Source organism: Suricata suricatta, chromosome 6, assembly GCF_006229205.1.
Source record: "Suricata suricatta isolate VVHF042 chromosome 6, meerkat_22Aug2017_6uvM2_HiC, whole genome shotgun sequence".
NCBI lineage: Eukaryota > Metazoa > Chordata > Mammalia > Carnivora > Herpestidae > Suricata > Suricata suricatta.
In genome coordinates, this window is record NC_043705.1 from 37545666 (window position 1) to 37557813 (window position 12148).

Genomic DNA, 12148 nt, shown 5'->3' on the forward strand with positions numbered 1-12148 from the left:
GTGCATATGTTAAGGGCTGGCATGAGTACAAGATCTCCTAATCAGTATTGTAGTTCCGTCATTCCTCGTTTCTGTGAAGTCAAAATCTTTCAGACTAGGAAGCCCTTGGTCTACATCAGGGTTTCTCAATCTCCGCACTGTTGCTATTTTGGGGCATATACTTCTTGAAAGGACTGTGCTGTGCACTATAGAATGTTCAGCAGTTCCCTGGTTTCTACCTACTAGATGCCCACGTAGCATGGCCTCCTTCTCCCCCCAGTTGTGCCAACCAAAATACTGCCACTTAGCCCCTGGTGAGCAGTACTGCCCCCAGTTGACAATCAATGTTCTAGGTACTGAGACTGTGTATGAGTGCCTCTGGCAGAATTAAAGCATAGTGGGTTTACTTAAAAAAAAAAAAAAATGGGAGAGAAAAAGTAAATAAAATGTTTGAAAATCTAGGATAAGTTTACTTTTTTTTTTTTTTTTTTTTTTAAGAAAGGAGTCAAGAATGAAAAAGTAACGCCTGAGTTCACTGAGGATTACCATGATATGAAGACATAACTCCTCCAGAGGCACACGCAAGATTTCAGGGACAGAATAGTCCATAAAACCTTCAAATCTGAAAAATAAAATATTAAACACTTTACATATTGTCAGAAATGCCACACTCTCATTTGTTTTTAGTTTCCAGTGCTATGTCGTACCTTTCTCTTGTGTACATTCGGAAGCAGAAGCCATCTCTGACCCTCCCAGCTCTGCCCTGGCGCTGTAGAGCACTTGCTTTACTGACAAATGTCTCAACCAAGGAGCTCATCTGACTGCTTTCATGATACCTAAAGAAATGTTTTAGGAGAGAATATTTAGATCAAGGACTTAAAATCTGAAAAGCTAGAAATACCTGATGCTTAAAATAGTCTATCATAATTATGGGCCAGTGTTTTCCAAATCATGTTTCATATTTAAAGAATTTAGCAAACACTGCAAACTCAATCTCATACTATCAAATTAAAAACTTTGGCATAAGGAAAAAACTTGTTTAATTTGCCCTTTTCCAAATTAATCTGACCACTGCCTCTGGGTAGTCATATGCACTACCAAATACTGGTAAAGTTTCCTAATACAGGGACAGTGTATCTATGGATTACAAGAGACTACTAAGGTGGTCTTTCCCGGTTTTGCAATATAAACATTAAGATGTTTAATAAGTAGTAATCTTTCTGTAAAGATTCAGGTAAGGTTACCTGTTCAGTGCCAATTACTATAACAGGTACTTTCAATTATGAAAATTATTTATGCTCCCCATTTACATATAAGGGAACTGATTACTGTATTTAATGGTATTATTACTTGCTCAAGATTACAGGCCAGAGATTTAAATCCAACTTTGATTCTAAAACCCATACTCTGTTACAACCATACAAATAATTACTGTTTTTGTAAAGCTATTTTGTAAGCAAATTTACAAAAAATTATGTTCTAAAAATTTTTCTGGAGAGTTTTCTGCAAGAAGCAGTACACTGGCATTACTTACAGGAAAGCTCATGACATGAAATATGACGTTTACTCTTGGGTATTTTAAAGTTTCCCATAGTTTCTCTGAGGCGTTTGGCTTTGGGTAGAATTAGGACATTGGGATTTTCCCTATGTGATTCTGTTATTTCTCTGAAAAATTCAAGAGCCCCAAACCCTTTTCAAACTTACTTATTTTCTTTTGTTCTTCCAGTGTCAATTACAAATACAACATCTGGAATAGTGATACCCGTCTCTGCAATATTTGTTGCTAAAACAATCTGAAAATAAACAAAAAACCAAAACATTAGGAAACAACTTCCAGCAGTGTGCCATCATTTAACTTTAGTTTGAGCTGATGAATTTTAAAAAGTGAATCTCAACATTAGTTATAAAACTCCATCATGTACTTGTTATTACTATGTAATTTTAACTTGTTATAATTAGTTTTATTACCTCAGTTTGCCAACTAAAGTTACAGATTTTTATTCCAACAAAAATACCATTCCCCTAATTCTAGCAAGTCATCTTAAAAATGAAGTTAAGTAGCTGGGAAATTGGGTCAGAGAATAGAGACAGCTAAGCACAATCACTCAGAATTATTGGAGAAAAAACAGTACATCAGTAAGAAGTGGGTTGCTGCCCTGGCTTATTACTCCTGAAACCACAGCCAAGTCATTTTACCTCTGTTGACTTCGGATACATCAACTGTAAATTAAGGGGCAGAAATAGATGACTTCTTAGATCCACTTCTGGTTTAAAATTTTTAAATCATTTATTTATTTTTGAGAGCTTGAGCGAGCAGGGGAGGAGGAGAAAGAAAGAGAATCCCAAGCAGTCCCTGCACTGTCAGTGCAGAGCCTGATGCAGGGTTCGAACTCACAAACAGTGAGTGACATCATGATTTGAGCCAAAAACCAAGAATAGGACACTTAACCGAATAAGCCACCCCTCTAGTTCTAAAATTGTTTAAAAAATTTATACATATATTGAACCCACGAACCATGAGATCATGACCTGAGCTGAAGTCAGACGCTTAACTGAGCCACCAAGGCGCCCCTAGTTCTAAAATTCTTAATGGTGATGACTGAATAGTGTACTCTGCATTTTTGCTGTTGTGTCCTTGAAAGTAAAACATTCAGGAAATTTTACATCAAATAGTCAATATATATTTGTCTATTATCAACTCTGTATTTCAATAATGAATGCTGTTTTCTCTTATTCATTTGACCTAGGAAATAATAATCTGAGTTCTCAAACTTAGATGGGAAATAGGTGCTCATTCTACCTCAGTAGCATCAAAAAAATTTTTAAGAGGTTGAATTCTTTTCTTTAAACCAAATCTCTGAGGGAAGCTAAAATGTTACAGATGAGAACAACCTCAGAACCCAAGCTCCTGCACTGCAACCCAGGCTACCTGGGAGCTCTAGTCCTCCCCACAGTCCCTATATGGTATTCTTTATCCCCTACTAAATCCAAGAAATTCTGCCAAGTATCTCTTCATTCTGAATCCTCAACAGAGGAGACAATGAAAATACTGAGACTATTTGCTACCCTGATGGTGTATGCATTACAAAAATAATCGAGGATGAGAAGAACAGTGAATCCTCACAAGATTCAAATAGCTCCTGACATCCAACATCCTTTATGAAGAGGTTGGAGAAAGTAGTGATTTTTCTTCTCACAAGTGAAATCCATGCCATATTTCTCAACTATCACTCTCCTAAAAGTTTTCTCCCTTTAATAATGTATACTATAAATTTTCAAATACTTAAATTTTATTATCAGGTTCACTTCTGATTATGTTAAGCTAGAGAGCATCTGGAATCTGCCATGCACTGTAAGATACTTAACATTAATAATTATCTGATGATAAAGAGTTATAATGTTTTCACAAAATATTCTCTGACAGATCACACACAAATTTCTGTACTGAATATTACCTTCCTGACGCCAGGAGGAGGAAGTGTGAATGCTGCAGCTTGGTCTTGAGTTGAAAGAATAGAATGCAGAGCTATCACTTTATATCTGAAAGTTAAAATCATAGTTCTTAGCAAGAGTTTCTCTTTAGAAGACACTGCAAAGAATAACAAAATTTATTTGCAAATAGAAAGCAATTTAAGAGATTTGTATTAGACAAATTTTAAACACCTAAGTTCTGAGAACGGTACAATGAAACCACATATAATCATCACAGAGAAAATGTGAATTTATATAGAATAGAAGGTTTAAAGAATTTTCTTAATATGCTTGGATATTGTAGTGATAACCATGATAGCAGTAATAAACTCTATTAAAACAGATACAGTAAAGCTGAATACATATAGATGATAAATTGCACTATGTGGGGATTTTGCACTACCCAGGGGGTTGGGGAAGTCACATGATTCCCTTTGTTCAATGAATTAAGAACATAGAACAAAAGCAGAAATCGTACCTAAAATTTTTAGTACACTTAATGCATTAATAGAAATGTTAAAAACAGAAAAATTGGACAATTTTAATTAAAGGTAAAAAGACTGAGAATTCTGACCAAGAGTTTAATATACAAAACATTTTTTTATTTCAAAACTACTTGGAATATAACGAAGATCTATAGTTACCGTTCAGAAAAAAATCTTCTGTCCGTTGATAGGAGATCATACAGCTGTTGAATATGAGCAAGGCCTGGTAAAAAGATCAGTACTGCTCCTTCAACATTTCTGAACTGGGGACTTCTGTCTGAAATTATTTAAAAGATAACAATATTCAACATAAGAAAAAAGGTTAGGAATAGCATATAACATGTTAATAAAACATTTCCAGTTAAAAAAGTTTTATCAAAACAAAGGGAGTCACTTCAGTCAAAGATACATACCTAAATATATAAGAAGTTCCAAAATGAGATCAAGGTTGATTTTATGAGGATTCATGTAGAGAATAGCATGCTGAGTACGGCTGCTATACTTTTGGTAAAATGGATTTAAATCAGCAGTTGATCCAGTCTGAACTGGTATATATTCCTAAAAGAAACACAATCAGAAAATGGTGAACATAATATAATCTATTTTTATAAGACAAAGAAGGATAAAGGAGGTATTTGCATTCATTCAAATCTGCATTTCTTATTATCATTATTTGTTAAAATACAGCAAGAGTACAATTTTTAGCAGTGGGAAAAGTATTAAAAAATTTCACATCTCATAGGGCACCTGGGTGGCAGTCAGTTAAGTGTCTGACTCTTGGTTTCAGCTCAGGTCATGATCTCATTGTTTGTGAGATCAAGCCCCACGTCGTGCTCTGTGCTGACAGTGTGTAGCCTGCTTAGGATTCTCTCTCCCCTCTCCCTTCCCCTCTCAAATAAATAAACTTAATTTTTTAAAAATTTTATATCTCGTATTTAATTTCATTCAACTTCCTAAGTATAGCAAAACCTTTTATCGTGTCATGCACATACTAAATTAAAGAAGAAGGGAAGTGTTCTGTGGCAACTAAGAAGGAGCTCAAGAGAGGTCATAACTTTAATAAGTAATTTATACCTGCCTCATTGCTACTAGATTCTCCTTTGGTTGCTAAAGTCCAGTCATCTCTTTTGAAATACCTTTAATTTTCTGAAGTCTTTCTTTAGTTTCTAATTTCCATCTCTGGAGTTTTAGGGAAAGATTTTAGTTTTTGCTTCCTTGATTTATTTGCTTAACTAGAAGATAAAGTAACTTTACCTTTGTGTTTATATCAGATTGGATACAAACATGAAATACTGTGGATACAATAAAAATATGGGTTGCAGTATCCTTAGCTAAATGTGGTTTTATGATAGCTCTAAAAACAAACATGTCACTGAAGCTAATTCTCTAGGAAGAACTGTGCTTGCCCTGGACAGCTTCAGTATATAGCTCAGGTTGGCTCGTACCAGGACAGCTGCTGAGAGAACGAATGGCAAGGATCGATCTTGACTTAGGGCCTGCCCCACCCTCGACACCTAGGTGTTCAGATAAAGTACAGAAAATCATTACAAATTTACTCCTAAAGTGTTGATTCCTCTGAAGCGATAAAGGTTGCCTCTTATTTGTGTCGTTCTTGATTTTTTTCCCCAAGTGTCTATATGGCTAAAAGAGTGTAAGAAGATAAAATACTGTAAACAAAAGACTGAAGAAATTTTAAAATTTGCTCAAAATCCTATCTCTTCCTCTTCTCCTGAACTGTACTCAAATTCACTGTGCCAGCCATGTGATTTTAATCCACTCATGGAAGGTTATGCCCTGGATATAACTATCAGATGTCTTTGCAAATGTTTTCTTTTTACCTGGTACTTTTTTATTCCCCCTGCTTTGCTTGTAACATTAATGGTTATTTCTTCTTCCTCCTCCAGAAATTTCTGACAATATTCTGAGTCTTTTTCCAGTACAAATCCTGTTTCTTCTATTATATCTTCAAGATGAAAAACCTACACAGATTAAGGTATATGAATGGTGAATTCAAATCCATTTCAGTAAATACTATTTTAAAGAGAACAAAGGGATCATTATCTCCTGAATGTCACTCCATGTTAATTTAGAGTATTATGAGAAAAGCTTCTTTCTGCATTATTTGGGAATGCAAATCTTGGCTGAGAGATGAGTTTGTCCCTAGAAGTTTCAGGACAAATTATATTATGGTGTATATTTTTTATTTGTAAAAACTGATTAAAAGACGAGGCTTAATGAGCTGAACCCAAAGGACAAACATTAATAGAATAAGCAGAAAGGAAGCTTCAAAAACAAGCCTAAATTAGAGAGGTGAGTAAAAAAGGGAGTTCCTTACTGCCAAGCAGCCACCTTCAACCTGGATATAATGGTTTGGACACAGAAGTGTGTTCTGTGTTCTGTACTTCTCAGGTGTATCTTTCAACAGAATCATCCCTTCCAGCCTCCCCACCCTCAACCCAGGCAGCACTAGCCATCTGACTCCCAAGCCATCTCCAAGTCCTCTCCTGACCTGCAGTGCTAGAGGGATAGGCATGGGCTCAGACAACTAGAGCCTATCTTCTGGCAAAACTCCCTCGTAGGAATGTAGTTTCTGAATGTGTTTTGAAGAAAACTTACCTCCACAGGATAGCTTCTTCCTGAAATTCTAAGAATAGGGCAGTGTGTGAAATATGTAGAAAACTTTTCACTGTCTACAGTGGCACTCATTAGAATCAAGTGTAGATCGGAGCGTTTCTGTAAAATTTCCTTCAAGATAATTAGTAAGAAGTCTGACTGGACACTTCTTTCATGAACCTAGTATAAAATGGAACAAAAATTGAATCATATATAAGGTCTAATAAGAGGCTAAAATAATTAAGACACTCAAAATCTATTAAAAGTTAATATTTATAGTCAGTACATGTGGGGGGAGAGAGAAGCTGTATGTTTAAAATGAGGTACCTGGTAATCTGCTGGGTAAAGCCCTGAGACTTTATCCTAATGTGTTGAGGTGGTGATCAAAACACTTTCAGGGGTGTCTGGCTTGCTCAGTTGGTGCTGTGTGATTCTTGATTTTAGGATTGTGAGTTTGAGTCCAATGTTACATGTACAGATTAGAGATTACTTACAAAACTTTAAGAGCAATAAATCAGGGGCACCTGCATAGCTTAGTCGGTTGAGCATCCAACTCTCTTAATTTTGGCTCAAGTCCTGATCCCTGGGTTGTGGGATCAAGACCCATGCTGGGCTCTGTGCTGAGCATGGAGCCTGGTTAAGATTCTCTCTCCCTATCTCTTCCCTGCTCATACGTTTTACCCCTCTAAAAATAATTTTAAAAATTTTATTTATTTAAAAAAATTTTTTTAATGTTTTATTTATTTTTGAGAGAGAGCATGAGCGGACAGGGACAGAGAGAGGAGGAGACACAGAATTGGAAACAGGCTCCAGGCTCCAAGCTGTCAGCAGAGCCCAACGCAGGGCTCAAACCCATGAACGTGAGATCATGACCTGGGCCGAAGTCAGAGGCTTAACTGACTGAGCCACCCAGGCGCCCTAAAAACATTTTAAACAGAGGAAACATGTAGTCTGAGTTTGGCTTAATAAAAGAAAACTGGCTATAGTATGGAAAATGTAATAGAGGACAGCAACAGGAAGGTTTTAAATACAAGTTTTTTTAGTATTTAAAGAAATAATAGTAGTCTATATGAGGACAAGGCCAGTTGAATATGGAGGAAAGTGAATGAATTTGAAAGAAGTAGAATCAACAGATATAGGTGATGGGACAAGGGAAGAAGAAGGAATACTCCAACTTATTTTTACTTTGACCAATTATTTTTCCTTTGACTGACACTCACGAGCGATTTCCTGATGGATAAGGCAAATCTGAGGAAGCTCATCAAATAGATGTTAATTTATACAGATAATGATTTTTTTAAGAATAAAAAATATATACTTTATGGAGTACATTCAGGAGACGTAGGCAAAAACATCTGGCTGTAAACATACCAGCAACGAGCAAGAAAAGTTACCTAACTCATACAGTGACCATAAACTAAAACAAATCTCATAACTATTTCTAAGAATAAGGTAGATGTATTATTCTGAGTGTTATCAAAAAGAAAGGTCCTGAATAGCATAAAGAACTCTGTCCCAATATCTGTTACATCCTTATATTTAACATGATGAATTTCACTGGGCTTTTTCTTTGTTTTTACCAGACTGTTCAAGATGTTAACAGTATCACACTTAAGCACAATTCAGTAAATCATGTAACAGAATGCTAGTACTAAACCATGAAAGAACAGCTTCCTGAAGTTGCTCTGGCTTTTAAATGAAGGTTCACCCTGAGGCAAGAATATATAATGGGGAAAAGACAGTCTTTTCAATAAATGGTGTTGGGAAAACTGGACCACCTTCTTACACCACACACAAAATAAAATGGATTAAAGTTCTAAATGAGAGAAAGAACTCCTAAAAGAAACACAGGCAGTAATCTCATGGACAATGGCCTTAGTAACATTTTTTAAAAAATGTTTAATGTTTGTTTATTTTTCAGAGACAGACACAGAGCATGAATAAGGGAGGAGCAGAGAGAGAGGGTGACACAGAATCTGAAGCAGGCTCCAGGCTCTGAGTTGTCAGCACAGAGCCTGACACGGGGCCTGAACCCCCGAATAGTGAGATCATGGCCTACGCCTAAGCCAGACACTTAACCTGACTGAGCCACCCAGGCTCCCCATTAGTAACATATTTTTATGGATTATGTCTCTTCAGGCAAGGGAAACAAACAAAAATAAACTATAGGGATGACACCAAAGCAAAAGAAAAAGGCAACTTAATAATGGGAAGAGATACCTGCAAATGATATACCCAATAAGGGATTAATATCCAAAATATATAAAGAACTGAAACAACACTAAAAAAACACAATTAAAAAATGGACAGAGGACCCGAGTAGACATTTTTTCAAATAAGGCATATAAGTGGCCAGCAGATACATGAAAAGATGCTCAACATCACTCATCATCAGAGAAATGCAAATCAAAACAATCAAACCTCACAATAGTCAAAACACCAAGAATTAAAAAGATGGCAAGTGTTGGTGAGGATGTAGAGAAAAGGCAATATTCATGCACTTTTTTGGGGAATGTAAGCTGATGCAACCACTAGGAAAAAGAGTCTGAAGTTTCCTCAAAACATTATAAACAGAAATGCAGAATGATCCAGTAATTCTATTACTGGGAATTTATCCAAAGAAAACAGAACACTCATGTGAAAAGATACATGCACCCATATGTTTATAACAGCATTATTAATGATGGCCAAAATAAGGAAGCAGACCAGTGTCTGTCCATAGATGAATGGATAAAGATATGGTATATATACAATGGAATATACAGTGAAATATTACTCAGCCATAAAAATGATTGACATCTTGCCATTTGCAACAAAACAGACGAAGACATTATTATGCTAAGTGAAATAAGTGAGACATCAGACAACATATAGAAAAAATATGTATTTCCTATAGTAACAATATGGTGTAGCACTATGGGGACCTCGAGCTTGTCTCATCCATGAAATGCAGCTAGATTAGCATCAAACCATTTTGAACACCTATAAAGTTATCTGAGGATTAATGCAACAATCTGCCTAACTTGAACCAGAGAACTTACAGGCACGTGGAGCAGAGAGGTGAAGAGGGCGGGGGAAGAAAAGCTGCAGAGCCACGGAGGGTAGGGAGGGAGGTGGTTTTTCGGAGAGAAAACAGAAAGAGAAAGGGGGAGAGTGCAGCACATTGGGATCACTCAAGAAAAGCAGTTCCCCTGAAAGTAGCTGGAGAGACAGAGATAAAGAGTGAAAACACCTGCAGGGGACCGGACAAGAAATCTGTTCCCCAAAACTATTGATGGGGATGAAGAAGAGGGTTTCAATACCACCAGGCTTCAATAAACAAACATTGGAACAAAGAGTCTAAAGTTTCAGAGCTTAGAGCCTCACAGTGCTCTGGTGAAGAAGTAGAGGGAATCCCCAGGAGCAGGCAGCACAGTCTGAGGGGTCCACGTGTCACACGGGGAGAGGTGGGTCCCATGCTTTGAGTGTATGTAGTAGAGACCACACAGCCTCCCTCTAGGCCAAAGTGCTGGTGGACCCGGGAGAGCTGCCAGGTTTACTGATACTACAACAAAGACACGAGTACAGCAAAACCTGGCACCAGCTACGTGTTGTGATTTACCATAAATGTGTAGCCCCTGCTGCTGCGCAATCACACGAACGTTTTCTGGGACAAGCCAGCACCAGGCTGTTGCACAAGAAGACCCTCCTCCAGAGCATCAGCACAGGTCCAAACCGTGGGTTTTTGAAACAGAGCCCCTTCTGAGATAAAACTCTGGAGGGAGGCACCACCTGGCAAGCAGACTGCTTGGACACAGGGTAAAGGCAGGGAGAGGATGGCAGCCTGAGACAAAGGAGGGTGATTGATCCTACGGTCTGTGAGGGCATGAAATTCACAGACCAGAGACTAGAGACCTGGGCAAAGCCATTTTCACCATGCACACAGATGACTCCAGTGAGCCAAGTAGCACCACCAGGTGGAGAAAGGAGCCACTGCACCAAGCCCCACCGGCCTGCACCCTCCAGGCATATCCTCCAGCACAAATCCCATCCACATGCTTAGCTTACAGACTGGTCTATATAATGTACTGCAAAATTTCAATTCTAGGGGAAAATGGATGTAATTTCATTCAAGTTTCACTCTGTTTGCTTGTTTGCTGTTCATTTTCTTTGCTTCTATTTTTGCTTATGTTGTTTCCTTCTTCCTTTCTCTTTCTTGTATACAGAAAGAGTAATTTTTTAATTAACATTTTTATTCTATTTTTATTTTATTCTATCTTATTAATTTAATTAAAAATAATTTCTAAACCTTTTTTCCCTTTCTTTTCTATCAAGCTTCTCACAACAAGCAGACCAAAACACACCTAGTATCTAGCATCTAGCTTCCTTTATTTGACTTTTTTGTTTTGTTTTTTTAATTTTAATTTTTAATTTTATTAGTTTTTTTCTTCCTCCAAAATGATAAGATGGAGGATTTCACCGCACAAGAAAGAAAAGGAAGAAATGACAGCCAGGGATTTAATCAACACAGATATTACATATGATGTCTGAACTAGAATTTAAAATCATGATTATAAGAATACTAGCTAGGGATGAAAAAAGCATAGAAGACACCAGAGAATCCCTTTCTGCAGAGTTCAGAGATAAAATCTAGTCAGGCTGAAATTAAAAATGCAATAACCAAAATACAATCTTGAATGGATGCCGTGATGGTGAGGATGGATGAAGCAGAGCAGCCAATCATGACATAGAAGATAAATCGTGGAAAATAATGAAGCAGAATAAAAAGAGGAAAACAAAGGCAAAAGATCATGATACAAAACATACAGAACTCTGTGATTTATTAAATAACAACAACATTTGTATCATAAGAGTCCCAGAAAATGAAGAGAGACAAAAAGGGGCTGGAGGTTTATGTAAGCAAATTACAGCTGAAAACTTTCCTAATCTGGAAAAGGTCACAGACTTCAAAATCCAAGAAGCACAGAGAACTCCCATTAGATTCAACAAAACTGACCATCATCAAGCCATATCAGAGTCAAATTCATAAAATACAGAGGCATGGGAAGAATCATGAATGCAACAATGGAAAAAAACTCCTCAACCTACAAGGGAAGCAGATCTGTCCAAACTTGGAAGGCCAGAAGGAAGTGAGAAGATATATTCAAAGTGCTGAATCATGTAGCCTAGAATTCTTTATCCACCAAGGCTCTCAAAAGAGAAAGAAATAGTTTCCCAGACAAACAAAAACTAAAGGAGTTTGTAACCACTAAACTAGCCCTGCAAGAAAATTTAAGGGGGGGAGTCTTTTTTTCTTTTAATTTTTTAAATGTTTATTTTTGAGAGACAGAGAGAGAGAAAGAGAGAATGCGAGCGTGAGACAGCATGAGTGGGGAAGTTGCAGAGAGAGAGGAAGACACTAAATCTGAAGCAGGCTCCAGGCTCTGAGCTGTCAGCACAGGGCTCAATGTGGGGCTCGAACTTGTGAACCAAGAGATCATGACCAGAGCTGAAGTCAGTCACTTAGCGGACTAGGTCACCTACATGACTCTAAGAGGGTCTCTCTCTCTCTTTTTTTTTTAAGTAGTTTATTGTCAAATTAGTTTCCATACAACACCCAG

At 37.2% G+C, this 12148-nt stretch overlaps 1 protein-coding gene across 4 annotated transcripts in view; it reads right to left on the reverse strand.

Annotated features, from left to right (window-relative positions):
* DHX29 (DExH-box helicase 29) overlaps window positions 1-12148 on the reverse strand; it is a 54190-nt gene that overhangs the window by 9017 nt on the left and 33025 nt on the right. For all 4 annotated transcript variants that reach the window (XM_029942238.1, XM_029942239.1, XM_029942240.1 and 1 more), the window contains 8 exons: window positions 6552-6728; window positions 5774-5914; window positions 4349-4493; window positions 4095-4212; window positions 3435-3519; window positions 1684-1772; window positions 687-815; window positions 526-601 (listed from right to left, as the gene is read on the reverse strand). In XM_029942238.1, the coding sequence (XP_029798098.1) occupies window positions 526-601; window positions 687-815; window positions 1684-1772; window positions 3435-3519; window positions 4095-4212; window positions 4349-4493; window positions 5774-5914; window positions 6552-6728 (960 nt within the window). The remainder of the gene's footprint in view (window positions 1-525; window positions 602-686; window positions 816-1683; window positions 1773-3434; window positions 3520-4094; window positions 4213-4348; window positions 4494-5773; window positions 5915-6551; window positions 6729-12148) is intronic.